This window comes from Erythrolamprus reginae, chromosome 6 (genome assembly GCF_031021105.1).
Source record: "Erythrolamprus reginae isolate rEryReg1 chromosome 6, rEryReg1.hap1, whole genome shotgun sequence".
Lineage (NCBI taxonomy): Eukaryota > Metazoa > Chordata > Lepidosauria > Squamata > Dipsadidae > Erythrolamprus > Erythrolamprus reginae.
Genome location: NC_091955.1, coordinates 9,344,370 through 9,371,680, shown reverse-complemented (window position 1 = coordinate 9,371,680; position 27,311 = coordinate 9,344,370). Strand labels below are relative to the sequence as shown.

General features: G+C 42.5%; 1 protein-coding gene across 1 annotated transcript in view; it reads left to right on the top strand.

The window, feature by feature from the left end:
* Window positions 1-27,311, top strand: part of VWF (von Willebrand factor) — a 175,648-nt gene that overhangs the window by 124,045 nt on the left and 24,292 nt on the right. Inside the window, exons 29-36 of the mRNA XM_070755224.1 lie at window positions 1,082-1,287; window positions 4,092-4,194; window positions 6,449-6,523; window positions 6,963-7,067; window positions 9,106-9,311; window positions 11,325-11,474; window positions 23,403-23,513; window positions 26,122-26,305. Of these exons, the coding sequence (XP_070611325.1) occupies window positions 1,082-1,287; window positions 4,092-4,194; window positions 6,449-6,523; window positions 6,963-7,067; window positions 9,106-9,311; window positions 11,325-11,474; window positions 23,403-23,513; window positions 26,122-26,305 (1,140 nt within the window). The remainder of the gene's footprint in view (window positions 1-1,081; window positions 1,288-4,091; window positions 4,195-6,448; window positions 6,524-6,962; window positions 7,068-9,105; window positions 9,312-11,324; window positions 11,475-23,402; window positions 23,514-26,121; window positions 26,306-27,311) is intronic.

Genomic DNA, 27,311 nt, shown 5'->3' with positions numbered 1-27,311 from the left:
TAGAATTACAGAATAGAATAGAATTACAGAATAAAATAGAATTACAGAATAGAACAGAATAGAATAGAATTGCAGAATAGAATAGAACAGAACAGAATAGAATTACAGAATAAAATAGAGTAGAATAGATAGAATAGAATTATAGAATAGAACAGAATAGAATAGATTTACAGAATAGAATAGATTTACAGAATAGAATAGAATTACAGAAAAGAGAATAGAACAGAACAGAAGAGAATAGAATTACAGAATAAAATAGAATAGAATTACAGAATAAAATAGAATTACAGAATAGAACAGAACAGAATAGAATTACAGAATAGAACAGAACAGAATAGAATAGAATAGAATTACAGAATAAAATAGAGTAGAATAGATAGAATAGAATTATAGAATAGAACAGAATAGAATAGATTTACAGAAAAGAATAGAATTACAGAAAAGAGAATAGAACAGAACAGAAGAGAAGAGAATTACAGAATAAAATAGAATAGAATTACAGAATAAAATAGAATTACAGAATAGAACAGAATAGAATAGAATTACAGAATAGAATAGAACAGAACAGAATAGAATAGAATTACAGAATAAAATAGAATTACAGAATAGAATAGAACAGAACAGAATAGAATAGAATTACAGAATAAAATAGAGTAGAATAGATAGAATAGAATTATAGAATAGAACAGAATAGAATAGATTTACAGAATAGAATAGAATAGAATAGATTTACAGAATAGAATAGAATTACAGAATAGAACAGAATAGAACAGAACAGAACACGAGAATAGAATTACAGAATGGAACAGAATAAAATTACAGAATGGAATAGAATTACAGAACAGAACAGAATTCTTTATTGGCCAAGCATAATTGGACACACAAGGAATTTGCCTTTGGTGCATATGCTCTCACTGTACATAAAAGAAAGATACATTTGTCAAGAATCATGAGGTACAGCACTTAATGATTGTCACAGGGTGCAAATAAACATTTAAATCATATTAAGAGCCAGTCGATATACATTGTAGGAGACAAGCAACAAAGTTATACTCCTAATTTATTTGTTTCACCTCTGCAGCCATGAAATGCCCAGCTTCTTTGCTATACCATCCTTGCCAGAATGGTTGCACCAAGCATTGTGAGAACGGGACCAACATGCAAATCTGTATGGACTATCCCACCGAGGGCTGTTTCTGTCCACCGGGACAGGCCATCCTGAACGGCGCCTGTGTTCATGAAGACATCTGCACCCAGTGCATCAGCGAAGATGGAAGTCGCCATCAGGTGAGACTTTCACTCTGGATTCCCGTCATCTGCTGCAGAGGTGGGGAGCCATGGACCTTTTATGACTTGTGGACTTCAACTCCCAGAATTCCTGAGTTAGACATGCGTGGCTGGCTCAGGCATTCTGGGAGTTGAAGTCCACCAGTCATAAAAGGGCCATCGTAGCCTATCTCCTATCTACTGAGAAAATGAAAAGCTTTCAGAGAGACACAGGAATTTCCAGATTTAATAGGATTCAGTCTATGTTTCATTGCCATCCATAGCGTATCAACTTAAACAGATACAGGTACATTGGTACCTCTACTTACGAACTTAATTTGTTCCGTGACCAGGTTCTTAAGTAGAAAAGTGTGTAAGAAGAAGCTATTTTCCCCAAATAAAAGCAAATAATGTGTGTGATTGGGGAAACCACAGAGAGGGTGGAGGCCCTGTTTCCTCCCAGGAGATTCCTAGAGAGGCCCCACAGAGACTTCTCCTCTCCTTTTCCAGCCGTTTCCTCCCAGAAGATTCCTAGAGAGGCCCCATGGAGGCTTCTCCCTGCCTTTTCCGGCCCTGTTTCTTCTCAGGAGATTCCTAGAGAGGCCCCACAGAGGCTTCTCCCTGCCTTTTCCAGCCCTGTTTCCTCCCAAGAGATTCCTAGAGAGGCCCCACGGAGGCTTCTCCCTGCCTTTTCCGGCCCTGTTTCCTCCCAGGAGATTTCTAGAGAGGCCCCACAGAGGCTTCTCCCCGCCTTTTCCAGGCCCTGTTTCCTCCCCGGAGATTCCTAGAGAGGCCCCACGGAGGTTTCTCCCCACCTTTTCCGGCCCTGTTTCCTCCCAGGAAATTCCTAGAGAGGCCCCACGGAGGTTTCTCCCTGCCTTTTCTGGCCCTGTTCCCCCTCAGGAGAGGCCCCACAGAGGCTTCTCCCCGGCCCTGTTTCCTCCCAGGAGATTGCTAGAGAGGCCCCACGGAGGCTTCTCCCCGCCTTTTCCCGGCCCTGTTTCCTCCCAGGAGATTCCTAGAGAGGTCCCACGGAGGCTTCTCCCTGCCTTTTCCAGCCCATCTTCCTCCCAGGAGGTTCCTAGAGAGGCCCCACAGAGGCTTCTCCCTGCGTTTTCCGGTTACAGTTTCGGAGGCTCGGATTTGTAAGTGGAAAATGGTTTATGAGAATTTGTACAAGTCCCTTATCAGTTCTGTGATACTTAGCTTGCAGCTGTGAGGCAATTCACAGTCCTTCTTCTTTCACAAAGTGACACACACTTTGCTCTGGTTTAGTTTCAAAGCGGGGAAAAATCAGCACACAAAAGGTCAAAGTCAGTAAAGCAGTCACGAAACACAAGGATCAGATAATCCTCCACAATGGCCAAACCCACAGGCTGCTATTTATAGCAGCCTCACTACTTACCACAGCCCCACCCAACCACAGGTGGCCTCATTTTCTTTGATAATAATTTCTCAGTTGTTGCTGCCTATGCATCGCTCTCCGCATGCGTGGCTGTATCATTAACTCTTGTTCTGAATCCAAGGAGGAGCTAGATAATTGATCTCCTTCTGAGCTGTCTGCCACACTCTCCTCCTCCCGGTCACTCATGTCTTCTTGGTCAGAGGAGCCTTCCTCAGCAGATTTCACCGGGGGCAAAACAGGCCTGCAGCATGTGGATGTCTCCCCCACATCCACAGTCGTTGGGGCAGGAGCTGGGGCAGAGCCAACCACAACACATGTATATAAATATTGTTATATCTTTGTATACCACCAATATGTACATGACAAAATAAACAAATAAATACAAAGTTCCCCATAGTTTTCAGACTATATATATAATGAAATCAATATTATCTCATGAGGACCTAATTTTCAAAATTGGAAATCAACAATCTGGGTTCTCATTACAGTGTTCCCTCGCTTTTCGCGGGGGATGCGTTCCAAGACCGCCCGCGAAAGTTGAATTTCCGCGAAGTAGAGATGCGGAAGTAAATACACTATTTTTGGCTATGATCAGTATCACAAGCCTTCCCTTAACACTTTAAACCCCTAAATTGCAATTTCCCATTCCCTTAGCAACCATTTACATTATATTACTTACCATGTTTATTTATTAAAGTTTATTTAAAAATATATTTATTAAAGGTGGATGAAGGTTTGGTGGTGATATATGACATCATCGGGCAGAAAAAAACGTGGTATAGGGGGGGGAAACCGCAAAGTATTTTTTAATTAATATTTTTGAAAAACCGTGGTATAGACTTTTCGCGAAGTTCGAACCCGCGAAAATCGAGGGAACACTGTACTTCATAAATAAAAACTTTAGCTTGTGAGCATGAGTAGCCTTAGGCTCTTTTCAGATTTTCCTCTCGTTTGTTTCCATCTGTGGAGCACCTTTGGTGTCCATTGCTCTCCGGAGTTATTTATTGCTTTTTAGTAGCCTCTCCCAGGAGTTAGTGTGTAGTTCCATGTCTGTTTACCATCAGCCTTATATTCTTAGGAAAGGATATGCTCGCAGAGGAATCTGGAACGTTTTTAGTGTAAAATGGGCTGGTGTGCCTTTGTTATAAAATGCATGACCGAGGAATAATGCGAAACACAATACCTCCTGAAATTTTCCAAAGTCTGGCTTTACTTTTCTTATTGAGTCAGTCTTTGGTATGCTTTACTTAATGGATAGCAACACGTTTCTCTTTCTTCCAGGAAAGCGTGCTCGTGCAATTTGGGGCAAAGGGCAAGGCCCTGGAATTTATTTGCACCCCGTGTCAAAGGCAGTAGCTTTCGTTTGCATCCAAACCAATTAGAAAGGTTCATTTATTATTATTTGTTCTTCTTTCAACAGCCCTTGGAAACGTGGATTCCTCCCACCGAACCCTGCAAAGTCTGTATGTGCCTGGAGAACAGGACTGTCAATTGCGCAGCACAGCCTTGTACGACGGCGCAACGTAAGCCCAAACCGTCTTTTTCAAACGGCCTTGGGGAAAAAAACCTTCAAGCATGGAAATGGGACAACCTGTCACGGGGAAGCCACCTTGCCACGGGGACAGTTCCACGTGGGATAACTCAACGTGATAAATGCCATACGCCAGTGATTTTCAACCTTTTTAGTTTGGACAAAAAAAAATCTCTCTCTCTCTCTTCCTCCCTTTCGCTCTATTTCTCTCCCTCTTTCTCTCTCTTCCTTCCTTCCTCTCTCTCCATCCTTCTTTCTCTCTTCCTTCTTCTCTTTTTTGCTCTCTTTCTATCTCTCCCTCCTTCCTTGCCTCTCTTTCTCTCTCTCTCTCTTGCTTTCTTTTTCTCTCTTGCTTTCTTTCTCTCTCTCTCTTTCTTTCTTTCTCTTTCTCTCTCTCTCTCTCTCTTGCTTTCTTTCTCTTTCTCTCTCTCTTGCTTTCTCTCTCTCTCTCTCTTTCTTTCTTTCTCTTTCTTTCTCTCTCTCTCTCTCTTTCTCTCCCTTGCTGAGCTTCTCAGCACACCTGACCATGGCACACTGGTTGAAAAACACTGCCATAGGCCACTATCTCTTCAAAGCTCTATTGGGCGAATTGGCACTAGACTTATGGTTGGGGGTCACCACAACATGGGGAACTGCATTAAGGGGTCGTGGCATTAGAAAAGTTGAGAACCACTGTTCTAGAAAGAGTGGAGGGAAGAGCAACAAAGACAATAAGGGGACTGGAGGCTAAAGCATATAATGAATTATTATTATTATTATTATTATTATTATTATTATTATTATTATTATTACAGTGTTCCCTCGATTTTCGCGGGTTCGAACTTCGCGAATAGCCTATACCACGGTTTTTCAAAAAATATTAATTTAAAAATACTTTGCGGATTTTTTTCCTATACCACGGTTTTTCCCACCCGATGACGTCATATGTCATCGCCAAACTAATAACTTTTGCAAATAAATAACAAAAAAAATAATTATTGTTAATAAATAATTGTGTTTATAAATATCAGGATCACTAAGTGTCTTATTCAATGGTGAGTCCGAGTAATAATGGTGAGTAAATGGTTGTTAAGGGAATGGGAAATGGTAATTTAGGGGTTTAAAGTCTTAAGGGAAGGCTTGTGATACTGTCCATAACCAAAAATGGTGTATTTACTTCCGCATCTCTACTTCGTGGAAATTCAACTTTCGCTGGCGGTCTCAGAACGCATCCCCCGCGGAAATCGAGGGAACACTGTATTATTATTATTATTATTATTATTGTTGTTGTTGTTGTTGTTGTTGTTATTATTTATTGGATTTATATGCCGCCCCCCTCCGAAAACTCGGGGCGGCTAACAGCAATCATAAACAATGTACAATAATAATCCAATACTAAAAGCGAATTAAAAACCCCTTAATATAAAAAAAACCAAACATACATACAAACATACCATGCATACAATTGTGAATGTTGTGGGAACTGGATACATCTAGCCCAGTGTTTCCCATGCTGGCTGGGGAATTCTGGGAGTTGAAGTCCAAATATCTCCAAGTTGCCAAGGTTGGGAAACACTGGGCTAGCCTTACAAAGAGAAGGACTAGATGTGACATGATAGTAGTCTTCCAGTATTTGAGGGGCTGCCCCAGAGAAGCGGAGGTTGACCAAAAAGCTGGGGAGCAGGATAAGAAGTAGTGGGTGGAAACCTATCAAAGATAGAGCCCACCTAGAACTAAGGAGAAATTTCCTGACACCGAGAACAATTAATCTGTTGAACTGCTTGCCTCTAGAAGTTATGGATGCTCCATCACTAGAGGTTTTCAAAACGAGTCAGTGCAAACATTTGTCCAAAATATCATAGGATCTACTGCATGAGCAAGGGGTTTGGGCTACAAATACCTCCACAGCCCCTTCCACCTCTTGTCATTCTGGATCTTCAGTGGGAATTTGCCAAACACATATATTGCATTGTTCTTCTTGAAGAACCAAATAGCCCCTGGAGAATTCTTAGAACACTGGTCACCAATCGGTGGTTCATGGACCACTGGTGATCTGTGAGAAATTTTTTGTGGTCTGCAGAAATTTTTTTGCATTTTTTATATTGCACTAAATACTATTTATCTTTTTAAAAAATCACATTAATGGTCCGTGGGATTTAAAATTATTAATTCAGGGGTCCCTTAGGCCTGAAAAATTGGTGACCCCTGCTTATATTTCTTTGTGCCCCCTCTCCCTCCCTTCCTCCCTCCCCCCCTCTCTTTTTCAGCCATTGACTGTGGTCCTTGTGAGATTCCAAGACTGCAGAGGAATCCCAATCAATGCTGTCCAACCTATGAATGTGGTAGGTTCCTGAGTCATTGGCACGTTGCAGTACAAATAATCCTCAACTTATGACCATAATTGAAGCTGCAATTTCTGTGGAAAATCCATCCATCCATCCATCCATCCAATATCTTTCTTTCTTTCTTTCTTTCTTTCCTTCCTTCCTTCCTTCTTTCTTTCTTTCTTTCTTTCTTTCTATCTTTCTATCTTTCTATCTTTCTTTCTATCTATCTTTCTATCTATCTATCTATCTATCTATCTATCTATCTATCTATCTATCATCTATTCATCCATCCATCCATCCATCCAGTATGCCACCCTTTAAGCACTCTCACCAAAGGCAACTCAAGAGTCAATGTTCATAAGCCATCTCTTATCAACTGGCAACAGTCTGAATAGATCCTGTTCTGTGGTTTGTTGCAAGTAATAATCTCCCTTATTTTTTTTCCTGTGTTTAGTCTGCGATCTGATTTCCTGTAAATTGCCCCCCATACCTCACTGCGAAGATGGTCTCCAACTGGTCCAGACAAACCCTGGAGGATGCCGACCCGATTATGCTTGCGGTAATATTCCTTTCAACCACCAAATCCTGAGCTGACTTCCTAATGCAGTGATGGCGAACCTATAGCCATATCTGTTGGCACGCGAGCCGTTGCCCTAGCTCAGCTCCAACGTGCATGTGTGTGCCGGCCAGTTGATTTTTGGCTTGCACAGAGGCTCTGGGAGGGCGGTTTTGGCTTCCAGAAAGCCTCCAGGAGGATGTGAGACTTTGGAGCCTGGGGAGAATGAAACATGAGTCTACCGGTCCCACCAGAAGTTGGGAAACAGGCCATTTCTGGCCTCCAGGGGGGTGGGAGAAGCTGTTTTCACCCTCTTCAGGCATTAAATTATGGGTGTGGGCACTCGCGCATACATGATTTATTTATTTATTTATTTATTTATTTATTTATCAGATTTGTATGCCGCCCCTCTCCGCAGACTCGGGGCGGCTCACAGCAATAATAATACAATGTAAACAAATCTAATATTTAAGTTAATTTAAAACCCCAATTTAGAAACCAGTCATACATACTAACATACCATGCATAAATTTTATAAGCCTAGGGGGAGGGAAAGTCTCAATTCCCCCATGCCTGGCGACAGAGGTGGGTTTTAAGGAGCTTACGAAAGGCAAGGTGGGTGGGGGCAACTCTGATATCTGGGGGGAGTTGGTTCCAAAGGGTCGGGGCCGCCACAGAGAAGGCTCTTCCCCTGGGTCCCACCAAATGACATTGTTTAGTTGACGGGATCCAGAGAAGGCCCACTCTGTGGGACCTAACTGGTCGCTGGGATTCGTGCGGCAGGAGGCGGTCCCGAAGATAATCTGGTCCGGTGCCATGAAGGGCTTTATAGGTCATAACCAACACTTTGAATTGTGACCGGAAACTGATCGGCAACCAATGCAGACTGCGGAGTGTTGGTGTGACATGGGCGTATTTAGGGAAGCCCATGATAGCTCTCGCAGCTGCATTCTGCACGATCTGAAGTTTCCGAACACTTTTCAAAGGTAGCCCCATGTAGAGAGCATTACAGTAGTCGAGCCTTGAGGTGATGAGGGCATGAGTGACTGTGAGCAGTGAGTCCCGGTCCAAATAGGGCCGCAACTGGTGCACCAGGCGAACCTGGGCAAACGCCCCCCTCGCCACAGCTGAAAGACAAAAGTCTAAATATTTACTCTCCCCTGGCTCCAGGGAAGACTTTGGAGCCTGGGGAGAATGAAACACAAGCCTACCGGGCCCACCAGAAGTTGGGAAACAGGGAGGGATTTTTTATTTTATTTTTTTTAAATGCAGGGTGCCCTGCATTTCTTTTCTTTTTTTAAAATATTTTTATTGAATTTTTCCATTAAACAAAACATATAACATACCATCAGGAAACCATAGTCAAAAAACAGAAACAATTACAACAACCAACGTGAAACAAAACAAAACAACAAGAAAAAAAAGGAATAAAAACAAAAATACATATTATACTTATTTCATGCTTTGTGGATAGTAAGAAGGAATTAAAGAAACAAAAGACAAAAGTCTAAATTTCATTTGTCGTTCGGCTAATAATGGATTATCGGTGTAACATCATTCTTTTTGGTTAATTAAAAATTTATCTATATGTTTATTATTTGTTTACCGCCTTATGTTAAGGTTATCTTTAGTATTAGTAACTTAAAACTTATTATTTCTATACATAAAGTACATGTGTATGTATACTTAAATTCATTGTAGTTTTCCGAATGAAATATTAGATAGAAAAGAAACAATCTTATTCTTATACAGGCCATTTTTGGCCTCCAGTGACCCTCCGGAGGGTGGGAAAAAGCTGTTTTTACCCTCTCTAGGCATTAAATTATGGGTGTGGACACTCGCACATATATGATAGTGTTCATGCATGCTTTTCGGCACCCAAAGAAGAACAGGTTCGCCATCCCTGTCCTAATGTTTCTCCTATTTGACATCTGCTATAGCTTTTCTATTTCACCTTTTTCCCCTATGTCCTATAACTCGAGCGGGAGAGGGGAAACCCCCTCCCCTGCTAACTATTTGGGTTTTCCAATTTGATTGGCAGTCTGCAAAAAGGAAGAATGTGAACCAAAGCCCACCCCGTTCTGCCCACCGCACCGTAAACCGATTTGGGAGAAAACCCAGTGCTGCGATAAATTTCGGTGTGTTTGTAGCTGCAACAATTCAACGGTGACCTGCCCGCCGGGTTATCTCTCATCGTCGGTCACCAATGATTGCGGCTGCACATCTACTACATGCATTCCTGACCAGGTAAACTTCACTCCTTTCCATCGTCCACATCTGTCAATTCCTACAAAACCTCTGATTTTAGTCACCTCTTTGTGAACAATCCCTAGGAATGTTGGTCAATAAGCACAGGTGGGCTTCAAAAAATTAGTAAGGGATTCTCTGCCCGGTTCCTGGGTGGGTGTGGCCAGGGGTGGGCAGCAGGCAGGACGGGGTAAATTGCATCTATTGATTTGCCCTGATCGAGATGTGTAGTCCACAAGTTTTTGCAGTGTAGGAGTTGCAGGTTAGAGGATAATTTTTTTCTGAAACCAAATTGTTTGTTAGCGAGTAGGTTGTTAGTTTCTGGGTGGAGGGCAGGAGTGGGCAGCAGGCAGGACGTGGTGGAACGCAGCTCCACTGGTGGAAATGAAGATGCATGCGCAGCTCGAGCTGATCGACGGCTGTCACTTCCTGGATTACTGGTCTCGGCTCGGCTCTCCTTTTTTTTCCTGCTGCTGCTGCATCTGCGCTCCTCGCTTTTTTCCTCTTTCCTCCTTCCTGGCCTCGGACGAGCTTCCCTCTCTCCTGCCTGGATCTCCTCCAGCCTCACGCGGTCACCTCCTGCCTGAGGTACAAGCAGAAGTTGTTGGTGGAAGCGGCACTGGCAGAGTTTATGCTTCTGGCAGCACCCGTTCGCCTAGCTACCCACCCTGAGATGGGGGGCGGCGACCCAGGAAGGAGAGTGCAGGAATCACAAAGCAAATTGTCACCCCAGTGAGTGACACTGATAAGGTTCTAAGTCGAGGACTTAACAATTCACTTCAACAGTGATGATCGTTCAAGCCATTCCCACCTGGTCACATGGCCAGCAAGCCACTCCTGCCCACATTAAGCCACACCCACAAAATAAGCAACACCCACAGTGTGGCAGTAAAAATTTTGGCTGCCCATTATTGGGTGTGGCCATGGTGGACGAGACCTAGCTAGCCTCCTGTAGGATCCATTTCCTCAAGCCTCCGGGAGGGCAGAAACAGCTTCCTCAGGCTCTAGAGGCCCTCTGGAGGCCAGAAATGGCCCATTTTCCGGCCTTCCTGAATTCCAATAGGCTGTAGGCCTATGCATGCCCTGCACCTACCTGCATCCAAACTGGGCTGCCTAGGGACCCCGGGGAGGGAAGGGTGGGGCCAGTGAGGAGTGGGATTTGGGAGTTCTCCAAACTGCGCAACATCTTAGCTAGAGGTTCTCCTGAACCCCTGCGAACCCCAGCAGCCCACCCCTGACAACAGTTGCTTTGAGACCTTGGAAACACATGAGGGTGTCATCTAAGAGATGGTTTTGAGCAGGGGCGGGTTCCTTACCTTTTCCTACAAGGTGCGCTGTTTCGAATGCATGCATGCGCATCCCCAGCACAATTTTGCTTCTACGCATGCATAGAGAGACAATTTTTCTTCTGCGCATGCTCAGAGAGCCAAAAATAGTGGACAATTAGAAAAAAAGATAGTGTTGCGCACAGACTGGCATAGACAGATTAGCCTTTCTATTCTATTCCATTCAATGCAATTCGATTCCGATTCTGTTCCATTCCTATTCCTACTCCTATTCCTGTTCCTACTTTATTCCATTCCATTCCCTATTCTATTCTAGTCTAGTCTAGTCTAGTCTACCCTACCTTACCCTACCTTACCCTACTCTACTCTACACTTTACTCTACTCTACTCTATACTCTACTCTATATTTTACACTACTCTACTCTACTTTACTCTATTCAACTCTACTCTATACTGTACTCTACTCTATACTCTACTCTATACTCTACTCTACTCTATTCTACTCTACTCTACTCTATACTCTATATTCTACTCTATACTCTACTCTATACTCTATACTTTACTCTACACTACTATACTGTACTCTACTCTCTACTCTACACTCTACTCTACTCTACTCTACTCTACTCTATTCGCTATTCCCTTCCATTCCATTCTTCTATGGATGGTTGCAGCATGTCACAGGAAGTCAAGGAGATGAAATGAAACTATTTCTCATTATTGACAGGTGTGTGTCCACCGCAACATTGTCTACCCTCTCGGCATGACCTGGGAGGAAGGCTGTAAGGAATGTTCGTGCACCAACATGAAAGATGCAGTTACAGGACTCCACATTACCGAATGTCTCGAGAAAGGGTGCACTACGTCCTGCCCAGCGGTATGTCAAGTTCCCAAGTATTCTTTCGAATAAAATATGGATATTTATCATTGGATCCTTCCAGGGTAACAGCAGGGAGGTGAAAACACAAAGATAGCCTGCCTTCAAAGAACTGGTTAGTTTTTTGAAGACCAGGAAATCTTAGGGTTAGTAAATCCATATTACTGGCAGTCCTTGCCCAAAATGTATGTTGATAAGTGAGAAAACTGCATTCATTTAGGCAAGAAAAAGAAAACACCCAGGTACAGTATATGTGGTACAGTACCTTGCACAACAGTAGTAACTGTGAGAGGGACCTTGGAGTCCTAGTGGACAACCATTGAAATATGAGCCAGCCGTGTGCAGCAGCTGCCAAAAAAGCCAACACAGATCTAGGCTGCATTAACAGAAGGATAGAATCAAGATCACGTGAAGTGTTAATACCACTTTATAAGGCCTTGGTAAGGCCACACTTAGAATACTGCAGTTAGTTTTGGTCGCCACTATGCAAAAAGGATGTTGAGACTCTAGAAAGAGTGCAGAGAAGAGCAACAAAAATGATTAGGGGACTGGAGGCTAAAACATGTGAAGAACGGTTGCAAGAACTGGGCATGGCTAGTTTAATGAAAAGAAGGACCAGGGGAGACACGATAGCAGTGTTCCAATATTTCAGCGGTTGCCACAAAGAAGAGGGAGTCAACCTATTCTCCAAAGCACCTGAGGGTAGAAACTAAACAAGGAGAGAAGCAACTTAGAACTAAGGAGAAATTTCCTGACAGTTAGAACAATTGATCAGTGGAACAGCTTGCCTCCAGAAGTTGTGAATGCCCCAACACTGGAAGTTTTAAAGCAGATGTTGGATAACCATCTGTCTGAAGTAGTGTAGGGTTTCCTGCCTAAGCAGGGGGTTGGACTAGAAGACCTCCAAGGCCCCTTCCAACTCTGTTGTTGTTGTGGTTGTTGTTGTTGTTGTTGTTGTTGTTATTATTATTATTATTATTATTATTATTATTATTATTATTATCAATACAACACAGCAAATGAGATCACTATGCTGGATTTCTTATTTCATCACCAGTCGGGCGCTTCCCAAGCACCTAGGACTGCGTGATGTAGCGGCGAATTATGTTTGCCGATCCCAGTAAAGCGGCCTTTTGCAATTGACAGATGGAGATTTTGTCAATTCTGATGGTTTTCAAATGTCCGCTGAGATCCTTTGGCACTGCGCCCAGCGTGCCAAGTACCACTGGGACCACTTCCACGGGCTTCTGCCAGAGTCGTTGCAGCTCGATTTTTAGATCTTCATATTTCACTAATTTCTCTAGCTGCTTCTCCTCAATTCTGCTGTCCCATGGGGTTGCGATGTCGATGATCCATACTTTCTTTTTCTCCACAATCACAATGTCTGGTGTGTTATGCTTCAGAATTCGGTCAGTCTAAAGTCGGAGGTCCCACAGTAGTTTTGCTTGCTCATTTTCGACCACTTTTTCGGGCTTATGATCCCAAAATATATTGTTATTGTTGTTATTGTTGCTGTTGTTGTTGTTGTTGTTATTATTATTATTATTATTATTATTATTATTATTATTATTAGAGTTTACAGCATTTTACAGCCTTTCCTGCCACCATTGTTAGACAGATCACTGCAGTTGTTAAATTAGTAAAACGGTTGCTTCTCCATTGACTTGGCGCATCAGAAGGTTGCAAAAGAGGGATCACATGACTCTCCCCAAGCAATGCATCTGTCATAATTATGAATCCTTTGCCATTGCCTGAATTTTGACCATATGACCATAGGGATGCGGCAATGGTTATGTGAACGATCTTCTTCTCCTTAGCTTAAATATTTTTCCATGGTTCCATTCCCCATTCAGAATCAAACTGTAGAAAAAGAATTGGACCTGCTTATTTATACCGCTGTACAAAACGCTATTTCTGAGGTTATAAAATATGATATTAATAGCTTGACTAAAAATAATAAAAAGCCAATTTTAGTTTGGCTTCTGTTGTATGCAAGGCCAGTTGCCAGTTAACAATTCTATGTCTGTCAAAGAGAGAGCGAGAGATCCAGAAAGTTTTTTTTTTAAAAAAAATGTTGACTTGCACTATTTTTCTCTTTTTTTGCTTTGGAGGCAGTTTTGGACACACTGCCCCGACCAAATGTAATCTCTTTTTGAGTGGAATTGATGTCTAAAAATGTTAAATCATTTCATTTGGACCAAAGCTTATTGAACTGAGATGTTTCATTACTCGCCCAAGTAACTTCTTCGGTCAAAATGAAAAATTTAAATTAGGCAGAGAGTTGTTGAAATGTACTAACTCTTGCCGTACCAGCTGTAAGGGATTTCTCCCCAAAATATGTGGCAATCCTCCAGGCCAAAAGCACTTTAATAAAGTTAAGTCATGGCAACGGGACCAACTTATTGATTGAATGAATTGATTGATAATACAAAAATGAAATTGATTTTTGATAGGAATTGGTCCGATAATATATCCGTTGACTTTCGGCTGACAACAATTACAGCAATATAACAAATCCAATAATAAAAGACATCTAAAAACCCATCGTTAAAACCATACAACACAATCATACCATACATAAATTATTATTTATATTTTTTTATTTATTTTGTCCAGTACATAATACACATTGAAGAGAATAGACATGTGATAATATAAATAAAGAAAAGAATAGAAGAAAAGGTATAAAAGTATAGGTGAACATATTTGAAAGGAAGAAAAGATAAATGAGATAAGGAGAGACAATTGGACAGGGGACGGAAGGCACACTGGTGCACTTATGCACGCCCCTTACTGACCTCTAAGGAACCTGGAGAGGTCAATCGTGGAGATCTAAGGGAAAAATGTTGGGGGTTAGGGGTTGACACTACTGAGTCAGGTAATGAGTTCCATGCTTCAACAACTCGGTTGCTGAAGTCATATTTTTTACAGTCAAGTTTGGAGCAGTTAATATTAAGTTTGAATCTGTTGCGTGCTCTTGTGTTGTTGCGATTGAAGCTGAAGTAGTCATTGCCAGGTAGAATGTTGCAGCATATGATCTTGTGGGCTATACTTAGATCGTGTTTTAGGCATCGTATTTCTAAGCTTTCTAGACCTAGGATTGATAGTCTGCTTTCGTAGGGTATTCTGTTTCGATTATTATGTGGGCCCAGGGGTGTCTCAGTTACCCCATGCCTGGCGACATAGGTGGGTCTTCGGTAGCTTACGAAAGGCAAGGAGGGTGGAGGCAGTTCTAATCCCCAGGGGGGAGTTGATTCCAGAAGGCCGGGGCCACCACAGAGAAGGCTCTTCCCCTGGGGCCCGCCAGACGAGATTGTTTAGTCGACGGGACCCAGAGCAGGCCAACTCTGTGGGACCTTATCAGTCGCTGGGATTCGTGTGGCAGAAGAAGGTTCCGAAGGTATTCTGGTCCGATGCCATGTAGGCATTAATACTGTGCAGCATAGGTGTTCTGTCGGGCTCTCTGGTAGAATCCTCCCAAAAATTCACAGGTACAAATTTCAGACACACACACGTTTGAAAATTCAAAACAATGTTCTTTATAATGAAAATTCACTTAAACCAAGCCCTCTTTTGGTATAGCAAAGAGCACTGTCTCCAACCAAACTGGTAATTTGTACAAGTCCCTTATCAGTTCTGTGATACTTAGCTTGCAGCAGTGAGGCAATTCACAGTCCTTCTTCTTTCACAAAGTGAAACACACTTTGCTCTGGTTTAGTTTCAAAGCGGGGGAAAATCAGCACACAAAAAGTCAAAGTCAGTAAAGCAGTCACGAAACACAACGATCAGATAATCCTCCACAACAGCCAAACCCACAGTCTGCTATTTATAGCAGCCTCACTAATGACCACAGCCCCACCCAACCACAGGTGGCCTCATTTTCTTTGATAATAATCTCTCAGTTGTTGTTGCCTATGCATCGCTCTCCACATGCGTGGCTGTATCATTAACTCTTGTTCCAAATCCAAGGAGGAGCTAGATAATTGATCTCCTTCTGAGCTGTCTGCCACACTGTCCTCCTCCCTGTCACTCATGTCTTCTTGGTCAGAGGAGCCTTCATCATCAGATTCCACTGGGGGCAAAACAGGCCTGCAGCATGTGGATGTCTCCCCCACATCCACAGTCCTTGGGGCAGGAACTGGGCCAGAGCTAACCACAACAATAGGGAAGGTAAAAAAAACCCTTCCCCATCTCTCTGGAGATGCTCTGAAGCCAAAAACACCCTCCTGGAGACTCTGTGCGAGCCAAAACTCAGCTGGCTGGCACCTACATGCACACTGGAGCTGAGCTAGGGCAACGGCTCGCCTGCCAGCAGATATGGCTCCATGTGCCACCTGTGGCACCCATGCCATAGGTTTGCCATCACTGCCCTAGGCCCACTTACATTGTGAAATCTAACTGGTTCCAGGATCCTTCAAGGCTGTTTTGCAACTAAGTTGTTTATACACATGATGATGTAACTACCCTGTTTCCCCGAAAATAAGACGTACCCCGAAAGTAAGGCATGTCAGAGGTTTTGCAGAATTTGCTAATATAAAACACCCCCCGAAAATAAGGCATAGAAAAACGGTGGAAAAACATACAGTACCATTCAAAGCTGTTCATAGCGGTACCGTAATAATGTGGCGTCCCCTGCTGGCCCCTTCCATCGCTTTGTACCGTCCAGTACAGCAGACACAGTCTGCTGCTGTCTCACCGCCATTACAGTCTCCACTACAGTGCGTAGACTGTAGCTCCTCTGGTGGCCGGAAGCTGCAATAGCGGGAATATACTGTTGTACCATATAAGTGCCATCGTTTGTGTGTGTGGGTGCCATACTGACAGGTACCGTGCTGTAATCAGTGTACCGTACGGTACACTTTCTTTGGGGGTGTCAGTTTTTCTGCCTGTGAATTTGTCTTATTTGAGAAATATAAGGCACCCCCCGAAAATAAGACGTAGCACAACTTTTGGAGCAAAAATTAATATAAGACAGTGTCTTATTTTCGGGGAAACACGGTAGGTCATTTACCCAATGCAAATATCAAAATGGACATACAACAGAATTCAATCTTCTGGCAGTTTTTTGGGGCGATATGTGTGGGTGGAGAGGTGGGACAAAGACAAGCACAAGATGTGTAGAATCTGCAATAAATTTGCGATGCGGAAAATAGTTGGATGAAATTGTCACTCACAGCTTGGCAAGCCGTACCTGAAAGTTAGAACAAGGGTTTTCATATCGCAACAGATAAAATATCTGTACTGCTAAAAAATTAAATAAAGGGAACACTCAAAGAACACATCCTAGATCTGAATGAATGAAATATTCTCATTGAATATTTCATTTGCACAACTATTCCATTTGCACAACAGCATGTGAAATTGACTGTCAATCAGTGTTGCTTCCTAAGTGGACAGTTCGATTTCACAAAAGTTTGATTTACTTGAAGTTTATATCCTGTTGTTTAAGTGTTCCCTTTATTTTTTTGAGCAGTGTATAACCCAACAGAAATACAGTGATATCTCATCTTACAAACCCCTCATCATGCAAACTTTTCGAGATACAAACCCGGGGTTTAAGATTTTTTTGCCTCTTCTTCCAAACTATTTTCACCTTACAAACCCAAGCTGCCGCCACTGGGATGCCCCGCCTCCGGACTTCTGTTGCCAGCGAAGTGCCCGTTTTTGCACTGCTGGGAGTCCCCTGAGGCTCCCCTCCATGGGAAACCCCACCTCTGGACTTCTGTGTTTTTGCAATGCTGCAGGGGAATCCCAGAAGTGCAAAAACGGGCGCTTCACTGGCAATGGAAGTCCGGAGGTGGGGTTTCCCAGCGAGGGGAGCCTCAGCGAAATGGCAACATCACAAAAACATGGAAGACCGGAGGTGGGGTTTCAAGGACTTCTGTGTCTTTGCAATGCTGCAATTTCGCTGAGGCTCCCCTCGCTGGGAAACCCCACCTCCAGACTTCCGTTGCCAGCAAAGTGCCCATTTTTGCCCTACTGGGATTCCCTTGCAGCATCACAAAAACATGGAAGTCCGGAGGTGGGGTTTCCCATGGAGAGGAGCCTCAGGAGAATCCCAGCAGCACAAAAACGGGCGCTTTGGCTGGCAAAAGGGGTGAATTTTGGGCTTGCACGCATTAATCGCTTTTCCATTGATTCCTATGAGAAACATTGTTTCATCTTACAAACTTTTCATCTTACAAAGCTCGTCCCGGAACCAATTAAGTTTGTAAGACAAGGTATGACTGTAGTTCTTTTCCTGAATTTCAGAGATACACGTTTTAATCCAATTCCACCCGCCAATACTGTGCAACGTAGGGAAGTCACAAACCGGGATGAAGCGGATCGTAAAATCTGAGCACAATCCATAGTATTTCATGCTGACGTTTTTCTTTTGAAGTAGCGAAGTCTCTTCTTCTCCTCCATGTGTTCAACATGACCGTAAAAAGGGCTTATGATTAGAATCCATAAAAATTTCAGGAAGACGGGATTTTTAAAAGGCTTATGAAAATACTATTTTTAAAGTCCATATTTCAAGATGCCGAAAGCTTTCGAACATGAAACAGGAAGCAACTGTGCCATGTCCAATAGTTGTGAGCACGTGGCGTGAAAAATGGCTCAGCGCTGTTATGTCCATATTGGAGAAGGGAGAGATATTGACCAGATGAAGGCCTGATAGTCTCTTGTGATGTACACGTTTTCATCTGAAGTTTGATGAACTTATTTTGGCATAAATGTGATTTTAGCTATCGTGCCTGCCTCCAATAAATTTATCATTCATAATGTAGAATAATAGGGTTGGAGAGAATTCTAATCCAACCCCTGCCCAAGCTACGAGGGTTACCCAGAAAGTAATGCACCACATTTTTTTCCTTCAACAATTATTTATTGAACTCAATGAAACTTACACACAAGAAAGAATGATGTTTCTTCTACACTCCCTATTTTTCCACGTAATCTCTGTCCCATTCCTGACAGTAAGAACCATTAATCAGTGGGACAGCCTACCTCCAGAAGTTATGAATGCCCCAACACTGGAAGTTTTTAAGAAGATGATGGATAACCATCTGTCTGAAGTTGTGTAGGGTTTCTTGCCTAAACAGGGGGTTGGACTAGAAGACCTCCAAGGTCTGTTGTTGTTGTTATTGTTGTTGTTATTATTTATTATTTATTATTTATTATTTATTATTTATTATTTATTATTTATTATTTATTATTTATTATTTATTATTTATTATTTATTATTTATTATTTATTATTTATTATTTATTATTTATTATTTATTATTTATTATTTATTATTTATTATTTATTATTTATTATTTATTATTTATTATTTATTATTTATTATTTATTATTTATTATTTATTATTTATTATTTATTATTTATTATTTATTATTTATTATTTATTATTTATTATTTATTATTTATTATTTATTATTTATTATTTATTATTTATTATTTATTATTTATTATTTATTATTTATTATTTATTATTTATTATTTATTATTTATTATTTATTATTTATTATTTATTATTTATTATTTATTATTTATTATTTATTATTTATTATTTATTATTTATTATTTATTATTATATCACTGAAAATAAGTGAAATCTCACACGCAAGAGCATCCTCATGAGAGATTCCACTTGCTGCGCATGCGCAGAAGCCAAATATTGCACCAATGACACATGTGCATGTGCGAGATTTGGCTTCTGCACATGCGCAGCAGGCAAAATCTCACTGAAGGATACTTTAGCATGTGAGATTTTGCCGTTTTTTAGCGTTTTTTGCTTCTGCGCATGCACAGAAACAAAGAAATCAGCAAAAATCAGCGAAATCTCGTGCGCAAGAGCATCCTTGTATGAGATTTCCCTTGCTGCGCATGTGCAGAAGCCAAATACTGCACCAATTACACATGTACACACATGAGATTTGGCTTCTGCACATGCTCAGCAAGCAAAATCTCGCACAATGATAATAGTAATAGTAATAGTAATAGTAATAGTAATAGTAACAACAACAACAACAACAACAACAACAACAATAATAATTTATTAGATTTGTATGCCACTCCTCCCTAAGGACTTGCATGTGTAGAAACCAAATATTGCGCCAATGACACATGTGCACCCGTGGGATTTGGCTTCTGCACATGCGCAGCAAGCAAAATTTCACGCAAGGATATTTTTGCATGTGAGATTTTGCCGATTTTTGCCATATTTATGCATGTGCAGAAGCAAAGAAATTGGCGAAAATCAGTGAAATCTCGTGCGAAAAGTCAAACTTTCCTTGTGTGAGATGTCACTTGCTGTGCATGTGCACAAGCTGTGCATGTGCACAAGCCAAAACTTGTGCGTACCCACCAGACACACGTGCCCACGGCAATCCCAGAATAGCATACTCCTAGCGGCCGGTAAGTAGATCCCCCCGCCTGGTACATGGTCTCCTGCAGGAGGGCCGGGCTGGAAGACCTCCAAGATCCCTTCCAATTCTTTTATTCTGCTATTTCTCTCCTCTCTATTGACCTGACCTTAATGGAGAGAACCCTTCCTTGCCTGTGATGAAATCCACGTGCCAATAGGTGTCGCTGTTGCTACTGCTTTCCCAAGGAACGTGGGCCCCCATCCCGATTAAGATGCATTTATCGTAACATCAGGAAGGACTTAAGAGCCTGAAAAAAGTGGGATAGCCTTCCAAAAAATAACAAGAACATTTCCCCTGTTTTGGATGATTGGGTAAATGCTACAAGTGGTAATCAAATAAGAGGATTAGGTTGCCACTAGTTTAAAGCATTCATTTCTCAGGCATTTTTGTTTCTGCTACAGGAAATAAGGAATAATCTTTTCTGAATATGAGCCTCCTGCACAGGATCAGAGACGGCCTTGTGAAATGACACATTTACCCCCACACCTTTTTATTAAACACAGTATTATATTTAGTAGAATCAAATAAACACTGAAACTGCTTAATCGGGGTGTGTGTGTCAAAATTACATATTGACTTAAGAGTTGATAGTGGTTGATTAACTAAAAGGGTCGAATTGCTTGTTACATTCTGTATAATCTGCCGCACGAATCCCAGCGACCGGTTAGGTCCCACAGAGTTGGCCTTCTCCGGGTCCCGTCAACTAAACAATGTCATTTGGCGGGACCCAGGAGAAGAGCCTTCTCTGTGGCGGCCCCGAGCCTCTGGAACCAGCTCCCCCCAGATATCAGAGTTGCCCCCACCCTCCTTGCCTTTCGCAAGCTCCTTAAAACCCACCTCTGTCGTCAGGCATGGGGGAACTGAAATTTTCCCTTCCCCCTAGGCTTATAGAATTTATACATGGTATGCTTGTATGTATGAGTGGTTTTTTTAAATTGGGTTTTTTAGATTGTTTTTAATATTAGAATTGTGAACAGGCAATTGGTCGGCAACCAATGCAGACTGCGGAGTGTTGGTGTGACATGGGCATATTTGGGAAAGCTCATGATTGCTCTCGCAGCTGCATTCTGCACGATCTGAAGTTTCCGAACACTTTTCAAAGGTAGCCCCATGTAGAGAGCATTACAGTAGTCGAACCTCGAGGTGATGAGGGCATGAGTGACTGTGAGCAGTGAGTCCCGGTCCAGATAGGGCCGCAACTGGTGCATGTCATGCCTAGTCTTTCTTTTCGTCAAACAAGACGTAACCAGTTCCCGCAATAGTTCTTCATATGCTTTAGCCTTCAATCTGCCAGTCATCTTCTGATTCTGAGAAAAGTTTTAGGAATTTAGACTCACTCCAGATTTAATTACTCGCATTTTTTTCCTGGGGATCGGTTTGCCACAAGAGTTCTGATATCTGCCACAAACAGGTCATTGCAATTTACATCTCTCCCCGCACCCAACCTCTTTTTGCAAAGAGGGCGACATAAATAAAATTTATGATTATTATTATTTTTTTTAAAAAAAGCCCTTCGTAGTTTTCATGTAAGGCTATAGATGAACTTCCTTGTGCTTCCAATTAAGACCCGCCAAAACAATTTCTCCCCCCCATAGCTTATAATATTTATATTCCTCTAAATACCGCTGTTCTCTGGGTGGCTTGCAGGAATAATTTAAAACCGTAAAACAGAACTGCGAAGTCTGAAGTAGAATAAAGCCACCCCAGTTAACGGAGGGAGCGATGATGTTAGTGCAGCAAACGTTTGAATAAGCATTAACAGATTTTTTTTTTTAAGATGGCCTGGGAAAATATTTTGTGCTCCAAAGATTGGAGGTGTCACGCTCGCCTCTGGGGAAGTTTGCCCTCCAACTGTGCAATGAGAAAAGGAGGAAGTTTAGGGCCAGATTATTTCCAGGGCCGTCTCCTGCCACATTCAGTTATACCTTGTCTTACAAACTTAATTGGTTCTGGGACGAGGTTCTTAAGGTGAAAAGTTTGTAAGACGAAACCATGTTTCCCATAGGAATCAATGGAAAAGCGATTAATGCATGCAAGCCCAAAATTCACCCCTTTTGCCAGCCGAAGCGCCCGTTTTTGCACTGCTGGGATTCCCCTGAGGCTCCCCTCCATAGGAAACCCCACCTCTGGACTTCTGTGTTTTTGCGATGCTGCAGGAATCCCAGCACCGCAAAAATGAGCGCTTCGCTGGCAATGGAAGTCCGGAGGTGGGGTTTCCCAGCGAAGGGAGCATCTGTGAAATCGCAGCATCGCAAAACCACCGAAGTCCTCGAAACTCCACGTCCGGACCTCTGTGTTTTTGCGATGCTGCCATTTCACTGAGGCTCCCCTCACTGGGAAATCCCACCTCGGGGGAATCCCAGCAGCGAAAAAACGGGTGCTTCGCTGGCAACGCAAGTCCGGAGGCGGGGCATCCCAGCGGCGGCGGTGGGTTTGTAAAGTGAAAATAGTTTGTAAGAAGAGGCAAAAAAATCTTAAACCCCGAGTTTGTATCTCGAAAAGTTTGTTTGATGAGGGGTTTGTACGAGGAGGTATCACTGTACCTCCCACAGATTAAGTAAAGCACACAGATTTGGCCTCCTCCAGGTCCTGTTAGCTAAACAATGCAGGTTGGCGGGGCCGCAGGGGAGGGCCTTCTCTGTTGCCGCCCCAGCTCTTTGGAATCAACGTCCACCCGATGTCCGTACAGCTCCCACCCTGCTGGTTTTTCGTAAGGCCACGAAGACCTGGCTGTGCCGGCAGGCTTACGGACCCTAAATTAACACTAACTGACCACTTGTATGAATGTGACTTTGAATGAATGAGATGAACGTGTGTTGCTGAGCCATTATTACAAGTTTTCATTAAGATTTTAATTTTCTTGACTACTTTATTATTGTTTTGTAATTCTATGTGTAATTTTATATTGTTGTAAGACGTCCTGAGTCCTTCGGGATTGGGCAGCATAGAAGACAAATTAGATAGCTAGATAGCTAGATAGCTAGATGATAGCTATATAGGTAGGTAGGTACGTAGGTAGGTAGATAGATAGATAGATAGACAGATGGAAAGATAGACAGATAGACAGATAGACAGATGATAGATAGATAGATAGATAGATAGATAGATAGATGATAGATAGACAGATAGACAGATAGATAGACGATAGATAGACGATAGATAGACAGATAGACAGATAGATAGATGATAGCTATATAGCTAGGTAGGTAGGTAGGTAGGTAGGTAGATAGACAGACAGACAGACAGACAGACAGAGAGGTAGGTAGGTAGATGATAGATAGACAGACAGACAGACAGACAGACCGATTTTCAGAGGTATGAATTACATCCGAGTGGTCCTTGACATATAACCGCAAGTCATAAAATGGGGCAACACTCCACCGATTTCTCACTTAGCGACATAAATTTTGCGCCCGAATGTGGTCGTGCATTGAGGGCTACCTGTAACATATTATATGAGAAAAAGTTACAAGTGCTTGATTTTTGTTGCTATCGTTTCTTCCTTGTTTTGCAGGGATATAAATACGTCAACCGAGAAGGAGCCTGCTGTGGAAAATGCCTCAGGACCATGTGTGAAGATACATCGCTTTGGTCTCGAGGGGACGAAGACGTCACCTGGCATAACGTAAGGCATCGCGGTGTGGCGAGAACGGGCATCCCTGCTATCCTTGTGTCTTCCCTTCTGTTTAAGACCGGTTGGAAGGAAGCCGTGAATTGTAAAAGCTGCACAGAGCTTCAAGGGCCACTTCATTTCAACAACATTTCAGTTGAAGAATCCCTTGAACAGAATAATAATAGAATAATGGAATGGAATTGGAACAGAATTGGAATTGGAATAGAACAGAGCAGAATACAGTGATCCCTCGAGTTTCGCGATCTCGATCTTCGCGAAACACTATATCGCGATTTTTCAGAAAATATTAATTAAAAAATACTCCACTCTTCTCTCTCTCTCTTTCTTCCTCTCTCTCACTCTCTTCTTTCCTTTCTCATCTCTTTCTTTCTTTCCTTCTCTCTCTTTCTCTATCTCTCCCCCTCTTGCTCTCCCTCTTTTTCTCACTTTCCCTCTCTCGTGCAGCGAGCGGCGGGCAGACGGGCAGGCAGGCAGTGGACAAGCGGCGGGCGGACAAGCGGCGGACAAGCGGCGGGCGGACAAGCGGCGGGCAGGCAGGCGGCGGACAAACGGCGGACAAGCAGCGGGCGGACAAGCGGCGGACAAGCGGCGGGTGCGGCAGCAGCGAGGAGCCGAAGATCGGGGTTTCCCCTTTGCGTGAGCGGCAGGGAAACCCCGATCTTCGTCTCCTCGCTGCTACGGCGCTGCCGAGCAGATCAGCTGCTGGGCGGCGGAAGGAACCTTCCCTGGGTCTTCCCAGGTGCGGAAGTAAAAACACCACCTGTGCATGCGCGGCCATGGAAAAAGGGCGCGCATGCGCAGATGGTGTTTTTACTTCCGCACCACTATATTGCGAAAAATCGAGTATCGCGAGGGGTCTTGGAACATAACCCTCGTGATACTCGAGGGATCACTGTAATAGAATAATGGAATGGAATGGAATTAGAATTGGAATTGAAATAGAACAGAGCAGAACAGGACAGAATAATAGAATAATGGAATTTAATGGAATAGAATTGGAATAGAATGGAACAGAACAGAACAGAATAATAATAGAAAAATGGAATGGAATGGAATTGGAACAGAATTGGAATTGGAATAAAACAGAACAGAACAGAACAGAATAATAGAATAATGAAATGGAATGGAATGGAATGGAATAGAATTGGAATTGGAATTGGAATAGAACAGAATAGAACAGAACAAAACAGAATAGAATAATAATAGAAAAATGGAATGGAATTGGAACATAATTGGAATAAAACAGAACAGAGCAGAACAGAACAGAATAATAATAGAATAATGGAATGGAATAGAATTGGAATTGGAATAGAATAGAGCAGAACAGAACAGAATAATAGAATAATGGGATTTAATGGAATAGAATTGGAATAGAATAGAACAGAACAGAATAATAATAGAATAATGGAATGGAATGGAATTGGAACAGAATTGGAATTGGAATAAAACAGAGCAGAACAGAACAGAACAGAACAATAAAATAATGGAATGGAATGGAATAGAATTGGAATAGGAATAGGAATAGAACAGAACAGAACAGAACAGAACAGAATAATAATAGAATAATGGAATGGAATGGAATTGGATCAGAATTGGAATTGGAATAAAACAGAACAGAGCAGAACAGAACAGAATAATAGAATAATGAAATGGAATGGAATAGAATTGGAATTGAAATAGAACAGAGCAGAACAGGACAGAATAATAATAGAATAATGGAATGGAATGGAATAGAATAGAATAGAATAGATGAGTCAAAAAGAGGGCCATGAAAATATTTACTGACCCCTCACATCTTGGACATCCATTGTTTCAACTCCTACCTTCAAAACGTTGTTATGGAGCACTGCATACCAAGACAAGGAGACACAAGAGCAGGGTTTTTTTCCCTGAATGCCATCACTCTGCTAAACAAATAATTCCCTCAACACGGTCAAAGTATTCGCTAAGGTTGCATTGCTATTACTACTAGTCTTCTCATCCTACCATGTATGACTGTATGACTATAACTTATTGCTTGTATCCTTACAATTTATATTGATTGTTTCTTGATTGCTTGTTTGTACCCTATGACAATCATTAAGTGCTATACCTTATGATTCTTGACAAAGGTATCTTGTCTTTTTATGTACACTGAGAGCATATGCACCAAAGACAAATTCCTTGTGTGTCCAATCACACTTGGCCAATAAAGAATTCTATTCTATTCTATTCTATTCTATTCTATCCTATCCCATCCCATCCCATCCCATCCTATCCTATTCTAGTGAACTCTACTCTACTCTACTCTACCCTACCCTACCCTATCCTCTCCTATCCTATCCTATCCTATTCTAGTGTACTCTACTCTAGTCCAGTCTAGTCTAATTTAGTCTACTCTATTCTATTCTATTCTACTTTACTCTACTGTATTCTACTGTATTCTACTTTACTCTATTCTACTCTACTCTACTCAACTCTGTTCTATTCTATTCTTTGGGAGCAAGGAAAGTCATGTTCTTCTTCATGGGGGAATATAATAGCCATCTCTTCCCTGAACAAATTAGAAAGAATGGTCTTCTTCACACTGCCTAACCTGTCTCTTGTCTTACATTCTTAGGTTGGTTCTGAGTGGACCTCTCCAACTGACCCCTGCGTCATCAAAAAATGTGTCCGTGTGAATGAGGAGGTCTTTATCCAGACCAGGAATGTCTCGTGCCAACTGAGGGAGTCAACCAGTTGCCCGTTTGCCACAGAGATGCGCTGTGAGCAGAGGTCCGGATGCTGCCCTTCCTGTCGCTGTGGTAAGGGCTGGTCCATTCCGAAGTAGACCCACCTGTCTTACACCGTCTCAAGACGTTTGCAATCTAATTGAAACGTGAAACATTAGACAGGGCTCCTCTAGAACAGTGTTTCCCAACCTTGGCAACTTGAAGATATTTGGACTTCAACTCCCAGAATTCCCCAGCCAGCGAATGCTGGCTGGGGGATTCTGGGAATTGAAGTCCAGATATCTTCAAGTTGCCAAGGTTGGGAAACACTGCTCTAGAAGTCACCCTGGTGTTTGTGAGGCAGGTTGGGGGAGAGGTCAGTACACTGATACCTCGTCTTACAAACCCCTCGTCATACAAACTTTTCGAGATACAAACCCAGGGTTTAAGACTTTTTTGCCTCTTCTTACAAACTATTTTCACCTTACAAACCCACCACCACCGCTGGGATGCCCCACCTCCGGACTTCTGTTGCCAGCGAAGCGCCCGTTTTTGCGATGCTGGGATTCCCCTGCAGCATCACAAAAACACGGAAGTCCGGAGGTGGGGTTTCCCATGGAGGGGAACCTCAGGGGAATCCCAGCAGCGCAAAAACACAGAGGTCCAGAGGTGGGGTTTTGAGGACTTTGCTGTTTTTGCGATGCTGCAATTTCACTGATGCTCCCACGGATACCCCACTCCGGACTTCCATTGCCAGCGAAGCGCTCATTTTTGCGATGCTGGGATTCTCCTACTGGGATTCTCCTACTGGGATTCCCCTGCAGCATCGCAAAAACACAGAAGTCCAGAGGTGGGGTTTCCCATGGAGGGGAGCCTCAGGGGAATCCCAGCAGTGCAAAAACGGGCGCTTCGGCTGGCAAAAGGGGTGAATTTTGGGCTTGCACGCATTGATCGCTTTTCCATTGATTCCTATGGGAAACATTGTTTCGTCTTACAAACCTTTCACCTTAAGAACCTCGTCCCGGAACCAATTAAGTTTGTAAGACAAGATATCACTGTATTTATTTTTGCTGCCGTAGGATATTGCACAGGGGTGGGT